General features: G+C 36.3%; 1 protein-coding gene across 1 annotated transcript; it reads left to right on the top strand.

The window, feature by feature from the left end:
- Positions 1-6780: 6780 nt before the first annotated feature.
- On the top strand, positions 6781-12831 carry LOC129257344 (NADH dehydrogenase [ubiquinone] 1 alpha subcomplex subunit 12-like). The gene is made up of 4 exons (XM_054895642.2): positions 6781-7377; positions 9094-9176; positions 11399-11471; positions 12150-12831. Exons 1-4 carry the CDS (start codon positions 7295-7297, stop codon positions 12319-12321), a joined length of 411 nt encoding a protein of 136 aa, XP_054751617.1. The 5' UTR covers positions 6781-7294; the 3' UTR covers positions 12322-12831.
- The last annotated feature ends 782 nt before the right edge of the window (positions 12832-13613 follow it).

Here is a 13613-nt window from a genome sequence, read left to right as displayed (position 1 = left end):
CAAATCTTAACCTAGAGCAACTCACAAATAACAATTAAGAAGATAACCTTTAAGTACACGCTGAAAAGTATAAATGCTTACCGATTTTTTTTATATTTGAATTGAGAGAGTTCCAGAACCTGGGTCCTGTATTTACAACTGTCCTAAACGCAAAACTTGTATGTAACTTGGGTAAGTGGAATGCAGAAGCATTTCGTGTATAATAGTTATGTATGTCACTATTTTTCATGAACATTGTGACCAGAGCTGGTGGCATGATGCCTGCATTGTATGCATACATTAGAGTACCAAATTGAAAATCATAGATATCTTGTAATTTTAGAATTCTATGCTCATAAAAAAGTGGGGTATATGCGAGCGATAGTTAACATTACAAACAATTCTTAAAACTCTTTTCTGAATCAAGTACACCCTTTCTAGATTGGTTTTAAGAGAATTACCCCATGCAAGAACACCGTAATCGAGATACGGGAGAATTAGTGTTAAATACATCATACAAAGAATATCAGTAGAGAAAAAGGATTTCAATTTGTATATTACACCACTATTTTTTGATAATGTCTTACATAGATGATTTATATGGATTTTCCAAATCAGTTTTTCATCTATATGCAATCCCAGAAATTTGGTCGTCTTTACTCTATTTATTAACACATCATTAAATATAACATCACCTGGAACTTCTCTAATCGTGTTGCTAAAGAGCATATAATTTGTTTTCTGCAAATTTAGAGATAATTTATTTGCTTGAATCCACAAAGTGACTTTCCTCAGTTCACTGTTAACTGTTTTTAAAAGGGTCTCAGGATTTCTGTGGGAATAATACAAACTTGAATCATCTGCAAATAAAATGAACGATAAAATATCAGAGGAATAGTGAAAATCATTAATATACACAATAAATAATAACGGACCAAGGAGGGAGTGACATTATGTAAACCTGACTCAGCATCCTTTATCGAGACAAATTGTTTCCTGTCAGCTAAGTAACTCTTGAACCAGTCCAATGCTGTACCCCTGATACCATAATGTGATAACTTGCCAATCAAAATATCATGATCTACTGTGTCAAAAGCTTTCGAATAATCAAGAAATATACCAATTGTATGCATCTTTTTGTCTATGGATTGTGATACTTTATCAATAAAATGTAGCAAGGCATGGGTGGTGGTATGTTTCTCGCGAAAGCCAAACTGAAATTTAGAAAATATATTACTCTTGTTGAAAAGTTCTAACATAGATCACCTTCTCAAGAATCTTTGAGAATGCAGTCAATAGAGAAATAGGTCTGTAATTATTCAGGCATTGAGGGTCTCCTTTCTTAAAAATGGGTACGACCTTCGCAATTTTCATGTCAGTAGGAACTTTCCCACATGACATTGATAGATTAAAGACATGAAGTAGGGGTTGAATAATTCCTAAGATAATTTCTTTAATTAAGTTGTTAGTAACCCCATCATAACCAGGACTTTTCCCGTTTTTAAGAGATTTCACAATGGTAAGCAGTTCTTCTCGAACTACTGGTAAGAAAAATAAACTTTTACTATTTTGCTCTTTCATAAAATCTCTGTAAGTCTGCTGAGAAAGTGGCACTGCCCGTGAAAGTTTTGGACCAATGCTGCAAAAGTAATCGTTAAAGTTGTCTGCTATAATATTCCTTTCTTCCACCACATGACCGGTAATTTCAATACTCTTTACATGAGATATATTTTCCTTTGACTTGAATACTTTCTTAATCACTTTCCAAGTTCCCTTGATATCGTTTCTTGTTGCTTGAAATTGAGTGCGATAATATGATTTCTTTGCAGTACGAAGGACTGAAGTAAGCGTATTTTTATAATTTACATAACGTTTACGTGAAGATTCGGTACCACGCACTTTATACGAATAATACAGCTTGTTTTTCTTGTTAATGGATCTCAACAAAGAAGCACTAACCCATGGCATAATAGGAAAATTTTTACGATTTCTTCTACTTTGCTTTACAACTGGTACATTTTTATTATACAGAGACATGAATTTTTGTAAGAACCTTTTAAACGATATGTTCACATCATTTTCTTTAAGAACTTCACTCCAGTCAGTTTCTATCAAGGCTGCCCGCAGCTTTGCGATATTAGCGGAAGTGTTTTTCCGAATTGATTTGGGTTCTTGTTTACAGACTCTATCCAAGTTTAGATGAGCGAAGATTGGGAAATGATCTGAAATATCTGATACAATAATCCCTGAGGATGGAAAAGGTTGTCTATTATAGAAAATGTTATCTATGAGCGTAGATGAAGCTTCAGTTACCCTTGTTGGTTTAATAATTAATGGCATTAAGGAAAAGGACAGCATATCATATTAAGAAACGCATCATAATGATAATTTTCATCACACTGAAGGAGGTTTATGTTATAATCGCCCATTATGAAAATTGTTTTGTTTACGAAAAGTGGGTTTGAAAGAATACTATGCATTTCGTTCACAAAACTCTCTAAGTTACTCTGAGGGGGTCTATACACAACTCCAAATAAAACATTTCTTTTTCCTGGAATGAAGCACTCTGCGAATATTGATTCCATATGCTCAGTCATCATATTTAGCTCATCCCTTAATTGAAAGTCCACTGAATCTGGAATATATAAAGCAACTCCACCTCCTTTTTTAGCATATCTATGATTAGACACAAGATTATGACCAGGAATATGATAAAGATTTAAGTCATTCTCACTCGAGAACCAGGTCTCAGTGACTCCAATCACTGTTTTACTATCTTCATATAGGGTTTACACCGGGAGCAAGTCCGTCTAGCGTTGGCCTTTTCAACTTCAATTTTCAATTCAATTCAATTCTACACACTAAGAAATGTTTGAACCCAAAATGAAACACTTGTACCAACCTTGTGGGGTGTAATCTTGCACCCTAAGAGGCAACAGGTGTAAAAATACACCTTTTTATCATTATATGCACCAAGAAATACTCGCTCGCACCCTAATAGGTGCAAATATGAACCTGTTAGGGTGCATAATACTTGACATTAAAAAAGGTTCAAATTTGAACCTTTATTACATGGTTCAATATTTCGCACCCTATAGAGTGCTTAACGTAGCTAAATGCACCTTCAAATGAGCATAATTGCACTCATTAGCACCCCTTTGGGTGCAGCTATTGTACCAACCCGGAGGGCTCAAATTTGATCCCCTAATTCTTAGTGTGTATATATATTTCATTTCCATTCAAAACATAATACAAAATAATATAAATCAGATACAATTGTAAAGATGAACATTCTTACTTCGTAAAAACCAGTATAAAATTGAGCATAAATGGAAATAAGGGGGGGTCCACTAAAAGCAAAGCTTGCAAAGTGTGGATCCCCCAAAATATTGTCGACTTATTCATAATTATATACAGGAAAGAAAAAAGAGAAGGAACAAATAGGTCGAAATCAGATTGATGTAACATAATTATGTTTAATTACTGATCAAATGCAAAGGTATTCACACAAAGAGGTCTCCGCTATGAAGGATTGCGCATTGGACAGAAGAAAAGAAGAAAGAGAGAACGAATGACATAGAAGACAAGACAAAACAAGAGACATGACAGGACACGACAAGAACATAGAATGGGGAAGGGCTGACCACAGACCAGCTTGATCTAGTGAAATAACAAAAAGATGATATAACTGGCATTACTGGACAGTATATATAAGAGAAAAAAGATTAAACAATAAGAATGAAAAACGAAAGGATGATAATCAACGTAATGAAGTGTTAGTTCCGTTGCGAAGAATTATAGGAATGAAGCAGGATAAGTTGAGTTTACGTTTGAATGCATTTAAAGAGATGATCATTACCCCCCCCCCTCCAAAAAAAAAGCTAAGATTTGCTAGGGCTAGGCTAAACTATATCAACATTTATTATTTGCATGAAAAACAATAAAATCAAGTACCGTGAGAATTTAGTGACATTATTTACCATTCGACTGATAAAAAATGAGGCCTTTATGATTGTCCCGGGATGATTGTACATATGGGACCGGGGGCAGTCCTGTACGTATACCGCGTTATAAACTTCAGAATACATATTTGCCGATTTTAGCGTCTTCCTATCTCAGTGATAAATTATAAAAGATAATAATGGAGATAAGAACTTATTCAGAATAAAAAAGAAAATGGGGGGAATGAGGGAAAAGAGAAGAGGAAAGATAACAGAGGAAGACTGTTGTAGATAAGTGAATAAAATAAAGTTAGAAGACTTAATTGGAAAAAAAAATTTCATGACACTATTATTATGACTATATGAAATTTCGCTCGCGCTTCACGCTTGCATTAATTGTTAAAATATATTAACCCATGCAGGCATATCCTATTCATAATTACAAAATTGCTTAAAACGTCAAATTTTGGCTCTCATTAGTCTTATATATAACTGACATTTTTAAATTGTAGAATGGAATATCGACAAGTTTCATCTCTCGCCTAGAAAGAGCTCATAGGAAGATATAGTCATCATATTCATATTATGACAAAATGTCCTTAGGATGTCCCCCCCCCCTTGGGTTCCCGGTCCTACAGGCAGCGGCGTAACAGGGGTCGGTGGCCAGGGGGGGCATGAGCCAAACATTTCCCGGTCATATCATGGTATACACTAGCGTACCTACGGGGGGGGGGGGCAGAGGGGGCACTCTGCCCCCCCTGACGAGCCACAACCCATACAAAAGACATATGCCCCCTTGACGAGCTTAAAAGACCTTTTTTGCCCCCCCTGACGAACTTGAAGACCTTTAATGCCCCCCCTGAAGAGCCTGAAGAAATTTTTTTTTTTTTTTTTTGCTTGTCACATTATTTTCTGGTACGAAAACCAAAAAATTTTTTTTGAAGACCTTCTTTTTTTTTTTTTTTTTTTGCTTGTCAATTTTTTGGGCGGCCGATTTTACCTCCCCTGTGGAAAATCCTAGGTACGCCACTGATGGTATATGAACAGGCGCAATGGTGTAATGAGGCTATGAGACTATTTTGAGAAGGCCAGATATTGCGTATCGGGCAGAATTTATCTTTAAAAACAGTTGCGAGCGAGCAAAGCGAGCGAGCAAAAATTTGGACCTTTTTAATACAAAAATTCAATTTTGTGATAGATTTTGACATGATATCCAGAAAATAATATATTTCACTCTTCCCTCTTTAGATTCCTTTTTTGTGGTCTGTACGCCACTGTGAACAGGATTCTTTGTGGAAGTAGCGTGAAGAGTAAAAAAAGAAAAAAAAAAAACAGGGGAGCAGTATAGCACATGTGCTAAAAAGTTGCTTCATATAAGTCCCGAGCGAGCGAAGCGAGTGAGAAAAAAAATCACCTTTTCATGAGAATCTAACTTTGAGCTATTTTTGACATTATATTCAGTAAATAAAATCATATCCTTCACTTTTCCTTTGCTTTTTTTTTAATTATTCTTGTTTGTAGAACTTTTGGGGGCCATGGCCTAACCCTTCCATACGCAGTGCTGTGCGGTTGGGGTCTGGGCGGAGCTCCCGGAACTTCTTGATATCAAAGCCATTTAAACCTCGCAGATTGCCGCTATTTTAATCAAATCGCGGTCATATACAGAAGCTTTTACACAACACATTTATTCAACCCGGTCGCATAATGAACCAAATATTTTTAAGGGGCAAAACATAGCAATGTGGGAAAATTTGTAAAAAAAAGTCGCCAGCATGCAAAGCGGGCTGGAAAAAAAATTACCAATTGAAATTAAATTCTAATTATGTGATAGCTTTTTCCATTATATTCAGCAAATAACGCATTTCATTGTTTCCATTCATTTCATTATACGTTGTCTCCTACAATTTCTTTAATTTTCTCTTGGGTGTGGAACCAAGACCCCCCCCCCCCCCCCGCTTGTATGCCAGTGATTGATTGTGATTGAACGGGGGGGGGCGTTATAGAGCCATTTGAAGGTTATAAATGAAGAGCCCCTACTGCGTGGGGTCTGGGGCAAAGCCCCGGTAGCTTATTTGCATAAAATTTAGCAAGCTTATAGCACAATGTTGTATGCAGTCCATCTTTTTTCCCGCTCTTTATTTTCAATCATCGGCAGCCCGGTCGTGTTATTATTTGTTTTCCTTGTCCCTTTTCTTTTCCAATTTAGCTTTTGACTAACCCTCTCTAACTTCGTTTCCCGCTATTGGTTGCCATTTTGTCATCTTTTAATTCATTTCCCACCGTGCTATTGCATTACATAGGCCTATTTCGGAATGATTTGTTCTTTCTCAAATGTTCTTCTTTCGTACATTTTCCCGCTTTCCTTCCTTTTCCATTAACAAAAATAGTTTTTTCTTCGTTTTCTTTTGTTATGTTATGTTATGTTATGTTATACCGAGGTTGTTTTACCTGACTGCTAAGAAAGCACGAATGCCTGTGAGCAAGCAACCAGGGGACCAATGGCTTAAGGTCCTCTCCGAGGGACCTGGTAATGAGGATAAATGCCTTACCAAAGGGCACTAGCGCACCACTTGGGAATCGAACCCGGGCCACCGGAATCCCTTTCCCTTTCCTTTTCCTCCTTTCCTTTTCCCCTTTCCGTCCCCTTTCCCTTTCTTTCTCCCTCCTTTTTTTTCTTTTTCCCGTTTTTCTTTTATTTTCCCGGTGAAATCCGCCAGGGGGGCAACTTGCCCCCCCTGCCCCCCCCCCCCCCCCGCCTGTTACGCCACTGCCTATATACAGGTAAAAAATATATATCAGCTCGTGCTCCCATCATTTTACGTGCGGCGTTGCGGTCTGACTGGATCAGGCTAGATCAAACGTATCAAAAATTTCTGCTCGCGCTACCAGTATGCATCTTGTTCAGGATCACAAACATTGCCCAGAATGTTCAAATTTCAGGACAAAATACATGGACTTCAGTTCCAAACATTTTAGCTCGCTCTCGCACTATTTAAATAGGGCTTATATGAGAATATTATTATACATCTATGTTGTTAATTTTTTTTTATATATATAGCTAAGAATAAGATAGACTTAAGCGGCCGATTTGGGGAAAATTTAGGTGAAAAAAAATCGCCCCCTCCCCCTTTGTGAAAGCTGGATCCGCCCAATTGATCTCCGATAATAGACTCTCCAAGGTTAAGGAGAAGAAGGGGGCCGCGGGGGGGGGGGTGGATCCCAGGAATACCAGCATGCACACAACGAGTGCCGGAAATTTATCTCCTGTGCAATTACAATGACTGTATGACAAAATCGTGATAATCTCATTGGATGTGCGTATGATATAGGTTGCATGAAAGTGGTTTGTCCGCGACACGTTGTTATTCTGAATTATGGCGTCGACAATACGTGGGAGGTTCTTCCAAACTATCAAAGAATGTGGTGGTATAAGGGGATCATTCTGGAAATTACTGAGGTAAATTATTTCTTAAATGCTTTTTATGATGTAGCCGGTGTACAGTTTTATTCCTTTTTATATGATAAGTTATATTGATGGGTGTTGTTTGCCAAACTCGCTAAAACTATGATTCTGAATCTTCTTGGACAGTCCCGTCTATTGAATATTCTTGTCGGGTGCTAACCCAGGGAGCCCAGGGGCTTACCGTGTATTTTACCATACTCACGGGACTAGGGTGATTTATGGTCTAAATATTTCTCCAAATGAATTGTGAAAACAGAAATTATGCACTTACCACGATTATATGGTTGAAGGTCTAACGTTAACGAGTGGCAGTTTCCTGACATCTGGGCACAAACTGGAACCTAAAAAAACCGAAAAGTTCTCTCCTTCTAGTTCTACCCCAGTCTCGATCGACCATTTTGTTACAATTCATAACAAAAATGGCCCATCGAGACGGGGGTAGAAGGAGAGAACTTTTCGTTTTTTGAGGTTCCAGTCTGTGCCCACCCAAGGGTTCATTACATGCCGCCGCGCACAAAAAATTCAAGCCATAGAAGTCGTGTGTTGTGGACCCAAGAAGTGAGATCCCAGCACGCGCGACCCACTAGTTAGAAATCCACTGCCAAATGCGGTTCGTGGTGCGAGGTTAGTATACTAATACTAACCTCGTAATACGTGTGAGTGGTCTGTGCCCAGATGTCAGGAAACTGCCACTCGTTAGACCTTCATCCATATAATCGTGGTAAGTGCATAATTTCTGTTTTCACAATTCATTTGGAGAAATATTTAGACCATAATTCACCCTAGTCCCTTGAGTATGGTAAAATACACGGTAAGCCCCTGGGCTCCCTGGGTTAGTCGGGTGCATGTTGATGACGGGTCCTGTACTGTAGCTGTCTAACTTGTTAGTACTTAGAGTATAATGCCCGGCTGAATGATGCATGCATGGGTTGCCAAACATTAAAAAAAATAATCATCAGGGTAAAATTCTATACCAAAATATTCATATGTTAAACAAATAAATTCAAACAATAGTTGGCTACCATACCACTGCACTTGGCCGCAAGATCGCGATTGCGATCATACGACTACGTAGACCTAAGTTGTCTTCTAACAAGTTAGACTTAGGCCTAGTTGGTTTTTTTTAAGTAAGAATGTGTCAATTGACACCTGACTGAATTAGAAGATCTATCTAACAGAATGATCTAATTCAACTTCCCCAGTATCGCATATCTCGATCTCAAAATTTAATTCTATGCTGATCAAGAAGTGTAGGCCTAATGCTGTGCTGGAAAACTACTCTGTAGTCTACACAGTAGTCTACAGCAATGTCTGACAGTGCTGGGTTTAATACACTCACACTACTGGCGTCCACAACACACGACGTCTATGGCTTGATTTTTCTGCAGCGGCATGTAATGAACCCTTGAGTGGGTTTATTAACAACACTGACTGGGGTCATCTTTTCCTTGCAATAAAAAAGAACCATTTGAGGGAACATCTCCAGTCGTGATGATCTCATTAGATAGGGTCTACTCTTAAGGGTAAAAGTCACAGTCACAGATAATTTGACAATTTTAAAAGATGTGTGTGATATATATGGTGGGAGCAGAAATTTCAACTGCTTGCAATCAAGAATCCATCTACAGTTATCCCTGATTGTATTCAGATCAATTTATTCTTGCTTCGACTCAACCAATATATTTTTCTCTGCTGTTTAAAAACCATTAGGGGAGAAGATCTTAAGATTGGTGCTCTTGTTGGTGAGGACAAATATGGCAACAAGTACTACGAGAATGACAAGTTCTTCTTAGGTAAGGATGGCAAGCATATATTGTGCTCTGAAGCATATTCATTGATCACATTATGGTTGTAAAATTAATTACTGATTTGAGGGTTACTGTCTATTTTCTGATGGTTGCTTGGAAGGAGTTGATTAGGCTTATTCCTCTTTACATGTTGATGTCCACCCTGATATGAAGTTGGTGTTTATAAAAATAGGAAAATGAGATGAACATATGATTGAAGATTTAATGAAAATCCTGAAAAAATAATTGTAGTTTAAAAGTATTTTTTTTACATCACATAATGATGTGAGCAGCTCTTCCAAATTTCATGAAATATGAATTTCACAAAGTGCAATTTTCGCAGAAACTTTTTAATCATTTAACCTGTGCATTTAATCAGGCACATTCTTTTATCCATAATTTATCATTGACCATCCACACAATAGCACTTGATAGAAATTGCGTCAGTGGCATACCGTACCTGGGAACTGTTTTAATGTGATATCAAACAATTAATCAAAAAATTATCAGAAATTATCTACTTGTTGCTGGATTTCCCTAAACCTCCATAAATCTTCATAAATGGTTCCCTGATTGTTCCTGCATTTTATCAAAACCAACTTCATGTAGATGTTAGAGTTGAATAAACCTTCCTTACAGATTACGTAATTACTCACAGTGGATTATTAAGATTTTGTTTTAGCCATTACTTTTGGTGAAATTCCTTTTTTTTTTACTTCCTACCTTCTGATTCTTGATAACTATAATTATAAAAAGCAATGTTCAAGTATTTTCCTTTTTGTCTTGCCTGAACGAAGTACGGCAGAGACCAAGTAATCACTCTTCCTGTTTTTATGCCCCCGCAGACGAAGTCCAGAGGTGGCATTAAGCGTTGCCCCTGTCCGTCCGTCCGTCCCCCCACTTGGTTTCCACGCAATAACTCGAAAAAATTTAATGGATTTAAATTTTTTTTGGGTGTGTAGATAGATGACGCAAAAATACAGGCTAATTCGAATTCGGAGTCCGCAGGTCAAAGTTGACAGCTCATTAAATATGCGAGTTGGTTTCCGCGCAATAACTTTAAAAATATTTAATGGATTTTAAAATTTTTTGGTGTGTAGGTAGATGACACCAAAATACAGGCTAAATTCGAATTTGGAGTCCGCAAGTCAAAGGTCACAGCTCATTAAATATGCGAGTTGGTTTCCGCCTGAGAACTTATGAAATATTCAACAGATTTAAAAAAATTTGGATGTGTAGGTAGGTGACACCAAAATACAGGCTAAGTTTGAATTCGGAGTCCGCAGGTCAAAGGTCACAGCTCATATATGCGAGTTGGTTCAAAGGTCTAAATTTTTTCATTATATATATGCATATTGGTCTCTGCACAATATTAAGTTCAATCATATCAAATGAATTTCTGATCGCGTTAAGCGGGGGCATCTGTGTCCGTTGGACACATCAAATTTCTAGTCTGTTACAAAAATGTTACTTTTTGTTCAACTTGTTCCCATTACTTTATTTCCGCACCAATTTTGTTTATACTTGGTACATATGATCCTTGAGTAATACCACATGTGTGGTAATGAGGATGATGGGTCAAAGGTCATCTAGGGTTGAAAAGGTCAAATGATGTGAGGTCATGTCTATCCTTTATTTAAAGTTTTTGTTCAACTTGCTCTCATTTCTTTCTTTCTGCATCAATTTTGACCACTTTTGTTCCAAATGATCCTTGGGTAATACCACATGTGTGCTGTTGAGGATGATAAGGTCTAAGGTCATCTGGGGGTCAAATGATATGAGCTCATATCCATCCTTCTTTCAAGTTTTTGTTCAATTCGCTGTCATTTCTTTAATTCTTCATCAATTGTGTTTACACTTGGCACAAATTATCCTGGGTAATACCACATATATGTCATGAAGATGATAAGGGCAAAGGTCATCTAGGGGTAAAAAGATTCATATTTGTATATTGCTCGTGAAATAAGGCGAGACTTGTGGTTCGTGAACCACCTTGTATTTGAATATATGAACACAGTTGTATGGATGAACCTTTTTTTTTTTAAATTGATATGCGATTACTTGATAGTTGTAAGAGTGATAAAAGTAATCCTAAATTAGAATATGAAGTTATCTTGAATTTGGTTAGGCCAGAAAATACATGCAATGTAGTTTTGGATGTTTCTGCATTATCATATAATTTGTTTTATATTTAATGTTACAGTGCATATATCTTTCTTTTTTTTTAGCCAGAAATAGATGGGTGCAATATCGCGATGATCGCTACTGGAATTATGATGCAAGCCTTGTTCCACCAGAATGGTTAGTGACTAGCCCTGTTCAGAAGGGTGTAACAAATTTTAGCAATATTTTTTTTATATTGTTCAGACATTGCCAGACAAATTCTTGCCACTCACTGCACAACAGTAATTTAAAAAAAAAGACATTTCTTTTAAAGCTTTATACAAATGAACCTATGGCATCATATTGTGCTACAATTTTCTTCAGAATTCAGTTGGTTGAAGCTTTTGAAGCCAGGTGACTAAAATCTCTCCTGTTTGTGAAATTTTGTTGTGTCATACATTTATACACCAAATGTTGCTGAATTATGTTGCAAGAAAATGTCTGATTGTGTCTGTGAAAGTGCATTATCGAGAGTTATACCATGTCCATTTGTATGTTAGCATAAAAATATGTAATTGGGATTAATTTGTTGCAAGCCATTTCCATCACCTAACTGAAAGTAGAGGGTTAACAATCTGAATTCATACAAAAAAAGTTGCGTATTATATTTTTGTCAATGGTGGTAGGTGTAATAGCTTCAAAAGAATCAAGTCCTTGTCATGTTATTGAGGGTTTTTTTTTTTAATCTATAAATCTGGAAGGACCAAAATACAAATAATATTGGAATTTTTTTCAGATCCATGTTTACATTTTCCTGTCTATAATTCCTTTTCATGTTAATATATTTGTTTCTTTTTCTTTATTTTGAATGTACAGGCACAGATGGCTTCATAATATAACAGATGATCCACCCACTAAGGTACCACCCGTCCCTCAAAAGTTCATCTGGAAAGAACACAAGGAGAATTTTTCTGGATCGAACAAGGAATATGTACCCTACTCAACCACACCGAAGAAGATTCATGAATGGGTCCCTCCGAGGAGCTAGTGCTCATTTACTGAGGAAATTAACATATTTTTATTTGTGAAACGGTCATTAATTTTCCTTTATTCGGGATCTGCTTGCAGCTTTACAGAGTAAATTCTTCTTTTTTAGGATGTTGTTGAAAACAAATACTGAAAATATTCAAACTGACAACAAAAGTAACATTTCTTGAAGTGGTTTAAAACTGAACTGAAAAAAATAATCCAATAGAAATTTGAATTAGTCAAAATGTGGTGCAGCACCTTGATATGCTGAAGAATATTTTACACTCAAAACACCTTCTAATATGTGTGTGTTATTGAACTTATCAAGATCAAGAAGATACCAATTTAGAAACTTGTTCAGCTCATATAAAAAAAATATATATATCATTCATTAAAACTATTTAATGATAAGAAATACACAGAAAGGATTGCTCTGTATGAAAAGTCTGCAAGGCATATAATTCTCATGGATTTGTTGTACATACATATTTCATCTGACAGATGTAATAAATAAACTATATACTGATGATTTGGTGTAGTAAACCTATTCTCATTGACTATCTTTCTGCTTTAGTATTGAGTAGAAGAGTGGAACTGAATAAAGAGGAAACAAATCAGTCAAGCATAGTACTGAAAATATTAGAATCTGATGCAAAATATTGTTATCAGAAGAGTTCTATTCAACACTGGCACTCTGCAAACAAGGGTACTGATGTCACCCACGCTCTATTTCTTTTAAGTTTTTATTTGATGAAAATTTTCCCCTTTTTAAAATAAAAAGCATGGACCTTGCTTTCTTGTAAATCTTTGTTCATTTGATTGATTTTAATAGAGATGATATACATGTATGCATTTGCAATTGAATAGAATTACAATTGCTGTAACATTAGAATGTCAAATATACAAAAATTGAAATATTGTTTATTTCATGCAATGAAAAAAAATCATTGTTTGATGTGACATCACCAGCTCTCTCATTAACATGTTGACCAGGTATTTTCAGAATGTCATAATTTTGTTGTTTTGAATCTAATTTTTCAGTGTTATACTTGCTTGATTTTTCTCTATTTATTCAAATCCTCTTGCTGTTGAAATGGACTTCCAAGAAGTATTGATAAGCTTGGTTATTTATGTTCATTGTCAGGCAATTTTTATTGTCAAATGATTTGTGTTTCGCTGATTGAAAAAATATGCAATGGTGTTTCTACTGATAACATTGTTATATCATGGTGAGATCAGTCTTGCAGAAGTTGTACATACTTGCAGATTTGAGATGTTAATTTCACAAGTGATACAACATGTACATTGCTG

Source organism: Lytechinus pictus, chromosome 3 (genome assembly GCF_037042905.1).
Source record: "Lytechinus pictus isolate F3 Inbred chromosome 3, Lp3.0, whole genome shotgun sequence".
In the NCBI taxonomy this organism is placed as follows: domain Eukaryota; kingdom Metazoa; phylum Echinodermata; class Echinoidea; order Temnopleuroida; family Toxopneustidae; genus Lytechinus; species Lytechinus pictus.
The sequence above is the reverse complement of the archived record's forward strand: the minus strand, read 5'-3'. Positions and strand labels throughout refer to the sequence as shown.

Excerpts from the sequence above, each read along its gene's own strand:
- LOC129257344 (XM_054895642.2), top strand. The coding sequence starts at position 7,295 with ATGGCGTCGACAATACGTGGGAGGTTCTTCCAAACTATCAAAGAATGT. Across the intron at positions 9,177-11,398 it reads GAATGACAAGTTCTTCTTAG|CCAGAAATAGATGGGTGCAA; the intron begins GTAAGGATGGCA and ends CTTTTTTTTTAG. Across the intron at positions 11,472-12,149 it reads AGCCTTGTTCCACCAGAATG|GCACAGATGGCTTCATAATA; the intron begins GTTAGTGACTAG and ends TTGAATGTACAG.